Raw genomic sequence first — 13,479 nt, forward strand, 5'->3', positions numbered from 1 at the left:
TTGCATTGTTGAGAAATCCCTGAGGGCATTTTTTGGATCATTGGTAAAAGTTGTATGTAACTAATCTCCGTTATTTCATTTTGTTGTTGCTTCTCACAACTGTTGACTCACCAGTGGCATGTTCCTAATAAAATGAATCCTTCATGTTTCCAGGTAATAACTGTGAGATTGAGGTGGACGAGTGTCTTAGTGATCCCTGTCACAGTGGAGCCACTTGTGTTGATCATCTGAATGCCTTCAGTTGTGTCTGTCAGGATGGATTTCAAGGTATTAAAAATCCACATAACTATTATTTTACAAATGTTTGAGTTTTACACCAATTTTTTAACATATCAGATGAGATATATACAGACATCTTAGTGTCATCTAAAGTTCTAAACAAGTAAATTAGGTACATCACTTCTCAACAAGAAATGAATGAAAAAGAATATTATAGAAAAAAAAGACTACAGTCTTTAAGATATAAGTACATCTTAACAAAACTTATTTACTTTGTTTTCATGACAGCATGGAAATAGGTGTTTTCTGTTGGCTGGTTGCTTAGCTATTGAAAATAGATCATCTGGGTTCAGCGAAATTTTGCAAATACCATATATTGTTTTCTATAAGCTCTTTAAACTGTTGGCAGATGTAATATAATAGAATCAGAGAAAAAAAAAGCTATGTGGGAAAGGTTTTGTTCTTGGCACATTTGTACAATTCATATGAGAAATGTAATCACTTTGATAACTATCTGCAGTTATTCTTTGCTTCCAGCTTAGATGAGGAATTTAAAGTGCATCCATTTTCTTTTTAGTGCATCATCTTTTAAACAACATTGTCTTGTAATCATTGAAATTTAAAGCAATGTACAATTCAAATGTCACAGGGTAAACTACTACATCTCTACTGCTAGTTATATTCAGAACCACTATGGCCTGAAATTTGGTTTATAAAGATTCTTTGAACATCCCAAATCTTGCAATTTACTGTAATTTTTCATTTATCCTTCAAATCTTCAAATGATAAAAAAAATTATTAGTGAATTCACTTATTATGTAATATATTCAAGATAGTCTTTGTGTATGCTAAGAAAGTATGTTGTTATGTTAGCTATAGTCTAGACTAAGTGGTGTTCTCTACATTACATGTCTTTTTCCATTTCCCAGAAGTATATTTTCTGTACTTACACATGGAAGATTTCCTCTCATGTTATTGCAATGCTGTTTATTATATTTAATGTAATTTGTTTGCTATTCTTCTATATATAAAGAAATTACCTGCTTTAGGCCCAAGAAATTTATTCAATGACTGCAAAGACTGTGCTTTTTAGATTATTAGAAAATGAGTGAATAGCTTAAACCTTAAAATCCTCAACATACTGTCTTAAGTGACCAAATTTGAATATGAAGGCTACAAATCTTGAAGGCTGTCAAATATATTTCACTATGTGAGCTATATTCAATTAAAATGATTGTTATTTAATTGTATGTGTAATACGATAACTTCTTCCCTATGCCTGACTGTATATTTATAGGCACAACCTGTGAAACAAATATAAATGAATGTCATTCTTCTCCATGTCTTCATAATGCAACATGTGAAGACCTTATTGGTGGCTATGAATGCATCTGTCTACCTGGCTTTACTGGTGAGTCCTGTCAACTGTGTTTTCTACAAAGAGGTAGACCACAAAGCATTCATTAAGATATCATTGGCTAATTTGCTTGTATTTCCTTCTCATTTCTCCTTATCTGCTCTGGTCTAATGTTTCATTTGCATCCCAAGAAACTGGAACACTGACTCCATCTGTAAACTAAACAGCACAAGATAAATTAGTCTGCATATCAGGAAGATTAGTTACTATTTAGCTACTCAGAAGTTGTGATATATTTGTGGTGAGAAGAATTAAATGTATGCTGACATTTGTATGTATGGATCTTTATTTAGCTGATTCATATCAGTTTCTTCTCACAAGTTACTTGAGATCCTTGTGGTGCAAATGAATTAGAAATTGGCAGCTGATTGTCTTACTTAATGTTCAAATCTTTTGTCTTTTCAAAGGTGCAAGATGCGAAACAGATATAGATGAGTGTGCTTCATTTCCCTGCAAGAATGGAGCCACCTGCATTGACCAACCTGGTAATTACTTCTGCCAATGTGTGGCTCCATTTAAAGGTAATGAACACCAAGGGAGAAGGGAAAGCAAACATAATTAACTTTAGAAAGCATTTCTGTCAATTGTCTGAACTCATTTCACTCTTCCTACAGCATTATTAGTCCTTCATTTTCTCAAGTGAAGCTCTTAAAGTGACCAGCCAATTATGCCCTAGGCTGCAAGTAATGTGAAGTAAACTTTATTTATACATCTACTAGAACTGTTTAATTATTAATCAAAATGGATACTATAAAATCAGTTTGTTAACAAATAAGATTATTTAGAAAATGTGAGACATATGTCCATAGAACAGCCATCACAATTGTTCTAAACATTTTTCTCTCTAATTTGATTGGTCGTGACATTCCCTAAATTATGCTTTCATTCTCAGAAAACAATTTATAGTTATCTTGGAATCCATAAATCACGCGTGGTTATTTCTGTTGATGCCTTAAAGAAATACTTAAAATGCAAGCTTTATTGTGACCTTTTTCATAGAAATTTGTGGGGGGTAATTTTAAACATGCACTGCTAAAATGATTTAAAATAACAAATTGTGCAGTGTTCTTGAGCAAATCTAGTTTAACTGATAATTTCCATTAGAGGCGTTTGTTGATTTATAAATTAAATATAAACACATTTTTCCTCCTGCAGTTCAATATAATGATACATACTTAGGATTCCAGAATAATCATTAAAAGACAATTTTCTTGGTATGTTGAGACAGCAGGGTTTTTCCCCTTTAGGGGAGATGGTTGCATTAAATTCATCATTCATGAGAAAGAGGGAGCTCTAATGTTTGTTCTTATCATTTTAGTTAATGGTCAAAGTCTAGTTTGTCATTTTTATTAGTTTTAATTTATGTTCTGCTGAATAAAATCTAGTCAAATAACAAGTAATTGTGTAGTGCGGTTTCAGAATTGTCTCTGCATAGAAAGATTTGGAACCATTTTTACACATGGTTACAAATAGCGGTCTCTTAAGTTCTTGCTTCACAAGGAGACAGATTTGCAGGAGACTTCAGTATTCCTTTAGATATTCAAGTACATGATTAAAATTTCAGAAAGTCGCCATTTCTATTATCACCCTTCAAGAAGCTCACATTTTCGAATGCTCTCATTGGTAAGGTTAAACTCTTCTGGCAAGGGTTTTACATTAATGGTAACTGAGATCCTCTGGAAACAACACTGTTGGTACAGGATGCTTAGAATCTGTAGGATTCTTGTTGAAATAAAGGATTTTTGAGATTGTTTAGTTCTTTACAGGCTTACTCGGCACCACTTCAAATCAAATTCTTACACTGATATTACCTAGTTTTATGATGGTATAAATAAAATCAGATTTAGATTCATAACAAAACTCTACCTCATTCTCCTACCATGTTTATTTAGTATTAAACAGCTGTTGAAGTAGTCTTTAACTGATTCACAGTAAGCCAACATAAATAATGGAAAGTTAAACTGTGTTTTCTAATTGTGTGGAAATATTCAGGTTTCTGTGATGAATAGCTTTGTGTGCACAAATTACCAGTTACAGAATTGTTTTATTATGAAAGAAATACATGAAAAAGGTAATATAGCAATATCTGTTCTAGTTTTGAATATTTTCACAGAAGTTCTTGATGTGTTTTTCTCAGTGGAAAAGCATACATGCTGTGTTACGAATGCTCTCATTTACTTGGAAAGAAACTTGAAGTTGGACATACCTTATATATTGTAAAGATTTGGTTCTTCAGTCACAAAATCAGATTTAAAGAGTATGCACCACTATAGAGAAGAATATATAACACTTCAGGATGTGTTCAGCAACTCTCTACTATGCAGAACACAGAATTAAGGAATTCAGATTTGGGCATTCGTACAGAAGGTAGCCTTTCAGATTAATATAGAAATTGATTCAATCTATAGATAGTGGTTTTCATATATTTATTTCTCCCTGATTTACCTGACTAATCTATTTTGTTTATTGTGACAAAATAGACTATGCTAGATTGCAAGAACAATGTTTATTTTTCCTTTTTTTTTCTTGTTATTTCACTTTATTTCCTCTTGTTAAAAAGAGAACAGAAGAAAAAAAAATACTTTTTTTTTCTTCTTTCTTTCCTTTTCCTTTCCTGACTCTTATACATGTATCTATTATAGCATAATGCTCTTTTCATACAGAGGCTTAACCTCAGTACAAATCTGGTATAGCTGCTTCTGTTCAGTTCTAATACACTAGTCCCTGCAAATATTTCTAAAATGTCTCCTCTCCCACCCATTTTCTGTCATATCTGAGGTACAACACTTACAGTCATGCATATAGGAGGATGTTTTTGAAGGACATTCTGAAGTTATGGTGATGTTTAGAAATGGGATAAGCTGTTTTTCTACTGCATCCTCTACTATTGGAATTGGGAGCAGGTAGAAAGGCAAACTCAATTTAGCTGCAGGACAAATCAAAGATTTTAATGTTAGCAACAGGAGACAGATAGCTCAGAATTGTATTTAGCTACAGTTCTGGCCAATACTTTATCACTGATAGTCTTTGGCAGTAATTTATCTATCACAGTGTTAAGCAGGCCTCTCAGTCCTCTTATGAGCTTGATTCCATTATAGTATTCTAGCTGGGGAGTTATTATAATAACTTTTCTATTATGATATTGATTGTACAATTGTAGCCTTTCTATAATAGAATCACAGTTATTATAGAATTGATATTAAGTGCTTCAGAAGGGAGCAGAGTGTGTGAGAAACATATTGTGAGGCTGTATCTCATTTAACGGTACTAACAGTCTCATGGAAGGTGAAGTAAAAGCTCCCATGTCTCTATAAGAAAATACTTTTTTGTTCCATTAAAAATTCAAATATGATTCAAGAACAGTGCAATTAGTAAATGATATGGCTACCATTGTCACATTCTACCTGTATATAAAATATCTATTTATATTATAACTGTATCTACATGTGGAAGCATGTTAAATGCACACCTGAAAGTACTTAGTTTATGTAGAATAATATGAAGCGGCTAATAAAAATCATATTTTGAAATCAATATGTCCTTTAATTGTCCATGAAAAAGAGAAAGACTCATTCTCTTATGCTAAGGAATTGAACAATATTTTTCCAGACCTCAAAACTACCATATTTTATGGTCCTTTGCTGGTCTCCATTTTAAGTTAGCAAAGTACCTTTCTTGTCTTAAGCTATTTATTTTGTTACATGGCTGAAACATTCCCATTATATTCTTCTATCTGTGCTGGCACTATCAGAACCATCTTTTTGGATTCCTGCAGTTTTATTTTGCTTTCATAAGTTTAAAGTCTTCTCATATCTTAAAGCATGAGAGGTACATCAGTATATAGATTTTACCTAGATCTTACTCAGCTGTATGAAGGAAAGGGGAGGAATGCTCACAGTTCATCGATTGTTCAATCAGTCTTCTATTTGCAAGGAAAGTTCAGCAAGGAAGAAAGTAAAAAAATGCCCCTTTCAGGTTAACATTGTGTATTTGATACGTGATACCCCTATAATAGTTGACAGTAATATTTCTTTTTTACTTAATAAAAAAATAAGATGAAACAAAACAAAGCAAAGCAAAAAGCTCCTTAGTATGTTTTTAATAGAGCAAAGAGAATTATCCTCTGATCCAAATGACTACATGACTCATTTAAAAAATGCACTGTGTGTGTTTGGTCTAGATGCTGCTAATAGGTATGACCTTTTTAATCAAATATATGTAATTGTAGAGGAAAATTGAAATTCAGTTCTGAGGAAATGTCTACTTATTTGTTGCAGTCTTAATGACACATGTCTCCAAATGTGTTGCAATTAAGATTAAAGCAAAAATGGTAATTGGCCATTAAACATGTTGCAAAAGAAAGTAAACTAGTGAGAAAGGCAACTCAGCAGAAAAAAAAATGCTTAAGTCTGTTGAAAAGCAAGAGTAATAATGGAGTTTTCAGCACAGGACACTCTATTATGGGAACAGCTAATTACAAAGCAGATAATAAGTAAGAAATGTAAGTGCTCATGAAGGCTAGAGTAGATATAATGGAGCAATTACTTTTTCAGTGCTCACAGGCCAAATCTCAGTCCTTCCTGTGCCAAGTCCCATGAAAAAAAAAAAAAAAGAAAATAGAAAAAGAAAAAAAAAAGACCTGTGGCTCCTTACAGCATATATATCTGTGTTATACCACAAAAGAGTATCTCCTGTTCAATACCAGTTCATATCTGGTTTTGCCACTCTCTTGATGCTGAGCAGCCAAAGCAAATTTTATTCAGGGCAAAAAAATAAAAATAAAAATAAAAATAAAAATAAAAATAAAAATAAAAATAAAAATAAAAATAAAAATAAAAATAAAAATAAAAATAAAAATAAAAATAAAATGGTGCAGAGAGATATGTGATTCACTTTGTCTCATATTGGAGCTCTTCATGGATATAGAAGCACAGTGTCCAAGTCTATGGTATATGATCTGGAAAATAAGTATTACCTCCAAGCAATAAAGAAAAAGGTTGTCGTGGTTGATCAAAAGGCTACGTGATGCGGGAAACAGTACGGATGGGAACTTGCTGTTTCTCCTATATGAAGTCAATGCAGAACTTCTTTGGAAATTTTTCTGGTGTTTCTACCAATCTTGCTATTGTTTCTGAAACTTGACATCTAAATACGTAAATTCAGGTGTTTCTGTCACCAAAACTAAACAGATCAGGAAGAAGGTCTTTTGCTTAGCCAGTTTAGACAGTCCAGCAGTGGATGTTAGACTTCCACAAGGGGCTGGCAAATATAAGATCAGCAGGAGACCCAGTACCTCCTGGAGCAGCACCACGAACCCAAAAGCATCTCTAAAAGCCCTTGTTCATAACATACAAATTCAATAAGGTAAGCGTTGTAATCTCAGCTCTGCTTTCAGTTTGCACCTTGGGATGCACCATTCCACAAGAAATACCTTCTAAGCCTTTACAGCCCTGAGTACTCTGGGAATACTGCCTCTGTAAATCCAGTCATCTACAGCAGATCAGGGGTTTGAATCTCATTAGTCATGTTGTGAGAATGTTGTATGAGTACCTTGGTGACAGGGAGGAGATTTAAGTTATGTAGATGATACAAGGTATATTCATTGCAAATGAGAATCTCTATGTATCTGTTCCTTATTTCCCAGAAAGAATATGCAAATCACAGTTTTTCAAAGGTTTTAAACATGGTTACCTTTTCCCTGGCTGCCCTACAAATAATGTGGGTATTGCTATTAATCAGAAAAAGTTTATCAAGTTTTGTGGTTTTGTTGGTTGGTGAAATAAAAGTTTGCAACTTTTTTTTTTTTCTACATGGCAAGCCTATATATGGTGTAGGAACTTCTGCCAACACAAATCAAAGTAACAAAATGATAATTTTAGCATGTTATAAATAACGTCCAGCCAATCTGGCAAATTTTAAGCAAATGAAAACAGGATCTTGAAACAGAGAAGGGTTTGTCTGCCTGAACTAAAGATGGCCAGTAGTATATGCAAAAACTATTTCCACAGGTACTAGGCCATGAAGAAAAACTGAGTTCCATATTAGCTTTCTGTACATTTTCTATATACTTCAGTAATTTCATTTGAGTTCTGATGTAGCAAAAAATGTAAAGAAAAGCATTTATGTACATGTCAGTAGGAATTAAATTTCTGGTAATTGTTTTGCCTCGTAGCATTCTTGTTTTTATTATCTGAGAAGGATTGAAGCATGATTTTATGCTGAAACCTGAAGTGCACAAATGTAGATATAGATTTACATCTTCATTGTTTATTAGCTAGAAATTTGTAACATTTTTTACAAGAAAAAAATGCACTCAAATAATATCTTCAACTTCTGTTTTTGTCTGTTTTTACAGAAATTTATACAGGTATGGAACAATATATGCATCTGTGTGATTTTAACTTTAAGTGTGTGATGCGGGTCTATCTTACACTTTGTTCCATCATTGCTGTATGGCTTGCATTATCATACACAATTATGCGAATGTCCTTCACCTGAAAAGTGCCAAGTATTGCTTTGCAAATATTCTTCCTTTAAAAAACAAATAATAAAAACCATGTTCAACTTGTATGGATTTCACAGAAAATGCCTTTTCACAGAATATGTATAGAATCACAAAGCCATTCTTTTAATGTAAAGTAGAATTTGAATTCCACAGAAAATAAAGGATTTCCTGTAAGTTTGAACTGAAAGAAAACACGTCAAATTTGTAAAATGTTAGAGTAATACTTGGCTTAGTTTCTGGTAATATCAATATATACATGCTTCTGTGGGTATTCTTTTCTTCCTATCTGATTCCAGAATACTTTTTTTTTTTTTTTTTAAATGTGCATGGATTATATTTCCTTATATCACAAAGTAGATGAAACTAAGCAGCTAGTTGATAAAAAAGCACAAGCATACAGGTACATCTGAACTTTTCAAAGATATAGAAAATGACAATTTCGAACATTTAATAGAGTCTATTTAATCTTTATACTTAAGACATTTAATCTTTAGATTTGCAGGGACTTCAAATTTTAGGCATCCAACTTACTGCTCATTATTGTTCCTAGGATTTCCTATTATGTTCAGGTGTGTTTATGAAAGCCTTTTGAGGTAGGAGCTGTATAAAGTTGATGCAAACCAAAACACAGATTTCTCTGGAGTGTTCAAACAGTTTTGTAAAACAAAATTAAAATTATTGTATCTATTAGTTTCAAAAGAACGACTTGGGGAAAACCAGCAAGCTTCTTATAGATTCCAGGTAGGGATTGTTTTGTTTTGTTTTGTTCTTTTGCTTTTTATATAGCCTTCTAGTTCCATTGTATACTGGATATATATATAACCAAACACATTTTTAATTTCGTTGAATGGCATTAAGTTTACTTGGATTTACTCTTGGAAAAAACAGTTGTGATTAATGGTAGAAGTGTCTTTTAGACCTATTGCTAAAAGGGGAATGTTTTCTGAAAAGTTTCAGAAAGACTGAAACTTAATGCTCTTGTAAGAATGTTATAATAATAAAGAAGGGAAAAAAAACATGGAAAACATCTAAGAAAACATATTTATCACGAAAGGTTCACATAGCTCATTCATTTTTACTTCATATACAAAATTAATTTACTGTCAGTTTGAAGAAAATGGTTTCTCTGTATTTTGAGCCTGAGCTCAAACAAAATAGCATAAATTTAAATAAAAACATTAGTGAGTGAATACCAACTTTTGAAAAATTTCTTGTACACATACAAGCCATACAAAACTAGTCTGTGGTAGATTTATTCGTTCTTATTCTTTCCTTCCTGACATCCTTTAAGTAAGTATAGTTTTCTTATTTCATAAGAAAAATGCTATTAACCCCATTCGCATGATATATGTTCTGTTTCATCAAATTCATGGCAATGGTGAACAGACTTCAAGCCAGGCTACTGAAATCCAGTGATACCAGTGTAATAAGGTTACTGGAGCTGGATCCCCATAAAATAATCTTTTAGTTATCAGATCAGCATCATGGTTTCCATCAAAGCAGCTAGCAGAGCTAGGTCAGTAACACTCACCTCATAACTTCACAGTGTGTCTTCCTCCTCTGACCCTGTGATGCCCAGGGGTAGGTGCTTCTACCTGGTTGGTTCTTCACCTTGTCTATGCCTCCGTGTGGACCATTTGGCATTGATGCCACTTTGTCTGTCTTCAGAGCTTTCTGTCCTCATGAGTTCATATTTAACACCAGTACTAGACTACAAGATATTATTTAGGAAACTGACATTCAAGTGACACTCCTCTTGTTCTAGAACTAGCCACAGATAGTTTATTTTCACTATATTGTCATAATCATGCCAGCAGTTTGCAATCAGATATGTTTTGTCATTGATCCAGTCCATACTTTTACTGCAAAAATGCTGACTTTGAAAGCTGTTGTCAGATTTAATTCCTTAAAATGTTTGTAGCAAATGGCTTTTTTATTAAATTATTTTCCCCAAAGAATAACAACATTGAAGTGGTGCCATTTCTGATTATAATAGAATTCTGTAGAACGCATCACAACATTTCATGTAGAAGTTTATGCTGAGCAACTAAAAATAAACATGTGTCAATAGTTTTGCATAAGAAAATGAAAACTTATGTCAGGTAATTTATTTTCTATGCCATTTTTCTAAATTATGTTTTTGTCTTATAATAATAGCCTTAACAAATCAAAGTCTTTTTCAACAATAAATTATCTGTTTTCATTTTTCATTTATGATACTTTGAACCTACTGTAGAAGCAACCACAGTAGAAAAGACAACTGATTAATATTAGCAGAATGACATTTCTGATTTAGGAAATACAAACATTGTTTTGTTTTGTTAACAAAACAAAACAATGTGTTTTCCAAATAACTTATTCAGTATTTGATATATATTTTATGCTTATAAAGTCATACTAATTTGATATATTGTGCCACTGAAAACAAATCTCCTTCAACTGACTGTGTAATTTAATCACTAGTGCATATTCTTTTGTGTTTTGTTCAGTCTTATGCTAATGGAGAGATTTTTAATGCTTTAGTAAGGTAAAGGCATTCTATTCCTGTAATCAATAAAATACAGCCAAGAATTAAACAAGCAAAAAGGTTAAACTTGTCTAATTGAAATAAGTAAAATTGGAAAGCTGTGCTGAACTTATTAACTCATTAATGAACTGGGTTTGAAACTTTCACAGTTGATCTGTTGGACATGCTTTCTCTTTTTTGTCAGCTAACAATGTTTAGTGAATATCACCATTTCTACTATGTGATGACCAATTTAAAAATCCTGATATGTTAGTAAGAGAAGAAAATTTATGAAGACAGTTTATGTTATGTTTCCCTGGCATAGCTTTCCTTTCTCTCAAAAATCACAGACTTACTGTTTCAGAAACTTACCAGATCAAGTAAGAACTTTCCAATATTTAATTTAAAATAGATGTATTCAAATTAATCACCTAGAATTATGCATTTAATAGTTACATATTTACACAGAAATTTTTTAGCGAATATTTTACTTTAAAACAGGAGACAATGGAGACAATGCAGCAATCATTCTGATAAATCTACTTCAATAAAAAAATATTGCATATGTAGTCTGTTTGTTGCTTGATTTATCCAAATAGCTTTAACCATACAGCTTTGTAGAAAATGCTGATATGACAGCAACAGCAGCAGGGCACTCATTTCACTAACATGTAACCACCACTGCCTGATACCATCCAACTTTAATCTTTGTTTGGATATGCCCTTTTCCAAAAATTCTACTTTAAATCAGCAAGCATTCTTCTCTTACATTCTTGCTACTTGTATTGATTAGCATAACTAATCAATTATTTATTACTGAATGGTTTTCAGTATTGCACTGAAAGTAATATAAACATTTGTAATCTTCTGAATAAGGGAAGAGTCTTTTACATTATTAATTCTCAACACTGAAGGTTAAAATTAATTGAGACAAGGAAAGAGACCAAGTAGGTAAGAGAATCTTCTATTTTTTCTTGTCTTATTCTTCGTCCAACCTTCCAGTTTAATATGAGTGAAATCTTAGCTACTTCAGTGGCAAATAAAGATTTTTCATAGCAGAGAAAAATTTTCCATGCAGGGATATGCAAGAAGGCTATGTGGGAAGAAAAGAGGTTGAATTTCCAATTAAAGTGGCTTAAGGTGAAGGTGGCTTAAAAGAAGGCAGCGAAAAAAACTGTTGAGAATAATACATAAAATTAATATTGTATAAGCAGATATGCTGACAGCAGTGTGAGATGGTGATGCACTGCTCAGCTCAGTGGGGCAGGATGAGAAGGCAACTGCTCTAGAAAAGTTTAAAAAGCCATATTCAAGAAACTGGAAAAAAGCTTCATGAACACAGGCCCTAGTTCTCACTGGGATGTTATGACGCTGACATTTCCTGGAAGGACAGTATGACAATACTGGAAATTTTTGGACCATGCTGGAGACAGATTTTTGAAACAAGCACAGGGAAAGCTAAATATGGGATATAATTTATTGGATTTTCTATTTCTGAATAAGCAAGAGGTAGTTTGGGGTGTAAAGATCAAAAACAGCTTTGGCAACAGTGGCAGTGAGATGATGGTGCTCATAATCCTAAGAGAAATGAGAAATGAAAGCAGCAGAATAATGACCCTGGGCATCATGGAGCTGACTGTTTTGTTCAGGGATCTGTTTGGAAAGCTCCCATTGGAGATTGCACCAAAGGAAAAACTGATGTATCTTGGGCCCACCTAAACCACAGATGGAGCTGTAACTAGCAAGGCAACATAAGGCAACAAGAAAGAGTTCCAAAGGTCTACTGGTAACAAAAGATAAGAAAAATAAGATTCCACTGCTGAATGATGTAACAACATCATAGAAAATTCCGAGATACTCAATGACATTTTCATGATTTTTTTTTTTTACCACTGGGGGAAGTGATCTTGCTCAGCCTGGAGAAGAGAGAGTTTCATGGGGACCAAATAACAACCTGCCATTTATTTAATGTGAATTTACAGAGAAGACAGATTCAGACTCCTTTTCTCAGTGTACACAGTGAGACATCTACTCAGGCTTTCATTAAAAAACAAACAACAACAATAACAACAACAACAACAACAACAAACACAACTTATCATCACTTACTGGATTTGAGAACAAAAATATGTCAATATTTGTTAAAAATAGGTTTATGAAAATGCAGGTTACTTTGGTACCTTGCTATCTGAGACTGTTCACATTGAACCTGCTACATTTCAAGTATTTCCAAAAATCATCTCAGAAATTATGTTTGAGATAGCATCTTCACCTAATGTTTAAAATAAATTATGAGTTTCTGAGTAAGAAAAACATACATATTTATCCATAGTTCTTTAAAGATCACTGTCTTTTACAGGCACAGAGACCAACCAAAAGTTGTTCAGCTAGTCTTTGTTTAAGGATACAGTGTTAGTGCACATGAAAGGAAGAAGAAACCTGATATGTTTCTGAATCAGCAGAGTAAAATGTTTGGGAAAAAAAAAAAAAAAAAAAAAAAAAAAAAAAGCACTCATAGAAGCCACATGAAACTTGGTCCCAAGATAATGAGGTAAAAAGCTTGTAGATTTATTAGCATTCATATGACAGATCTGTGCACAGCCCTATTTATACCAGACAAATATTTGTAAGTAATATAAACCGGTGGCCTTTAGGACATCCACTCTCACTGTTTCTTGTCTGATTATTCTCCAACTGTTCACCAAGACTCTGTTATGCTCTTATCCAAAAAGCAGCTGGTATCCAGTGTTAGGGAATACTACAGTAGCAGAAAACTGATGCAATGTGGCATGACCTTGCTTTATCTACCAGAAATGTCTACCTCCCAAAACA

The 13,479-nt window shown here is 33.0% G+C and overlaps 1 protein-coding gene across 1 annotated transcript in view; it reads left to right on the plus strand.

Moving 5' to 3' along the window:
* Nucleotides 1–13,479, plus strand: part of EYS (eyes shut homolog) — an 830,760-nt gene that overhangs the window by 255,580 nt on the left and 561,701 nt on the right. Inside the window, exons 16-18 of the mRNA XM_068678264.1 lie at nucleotides 154–267; nucleotides 1,517–1,630; nucleotides 2,044–2,157. Coding sequence (XP_068534365.1) covers nucleotides 154–267; nucleotides 1,517–1,630; nucleotides 2,044–2,157 — 342 coding nt within the window. The remainder of the gene's footprint in view (nucleotides 1–153; nucleotides 268–1,516; nucleotides 1,631–2,043; nucleotides 2,158–13,479) is intronic.

This window comes from Anas acuta, chromosome 3 (genome assembly GCF_963932015.1).
Source record: "Anas acuta chromosome 3, bAnaAcu1.1, whole genome shotgun sequence".
NCBI lineage: Eukaryota > Metazoa > Chordata > Aves > Anseriformes > Anatidae > Anas > Anas acuta.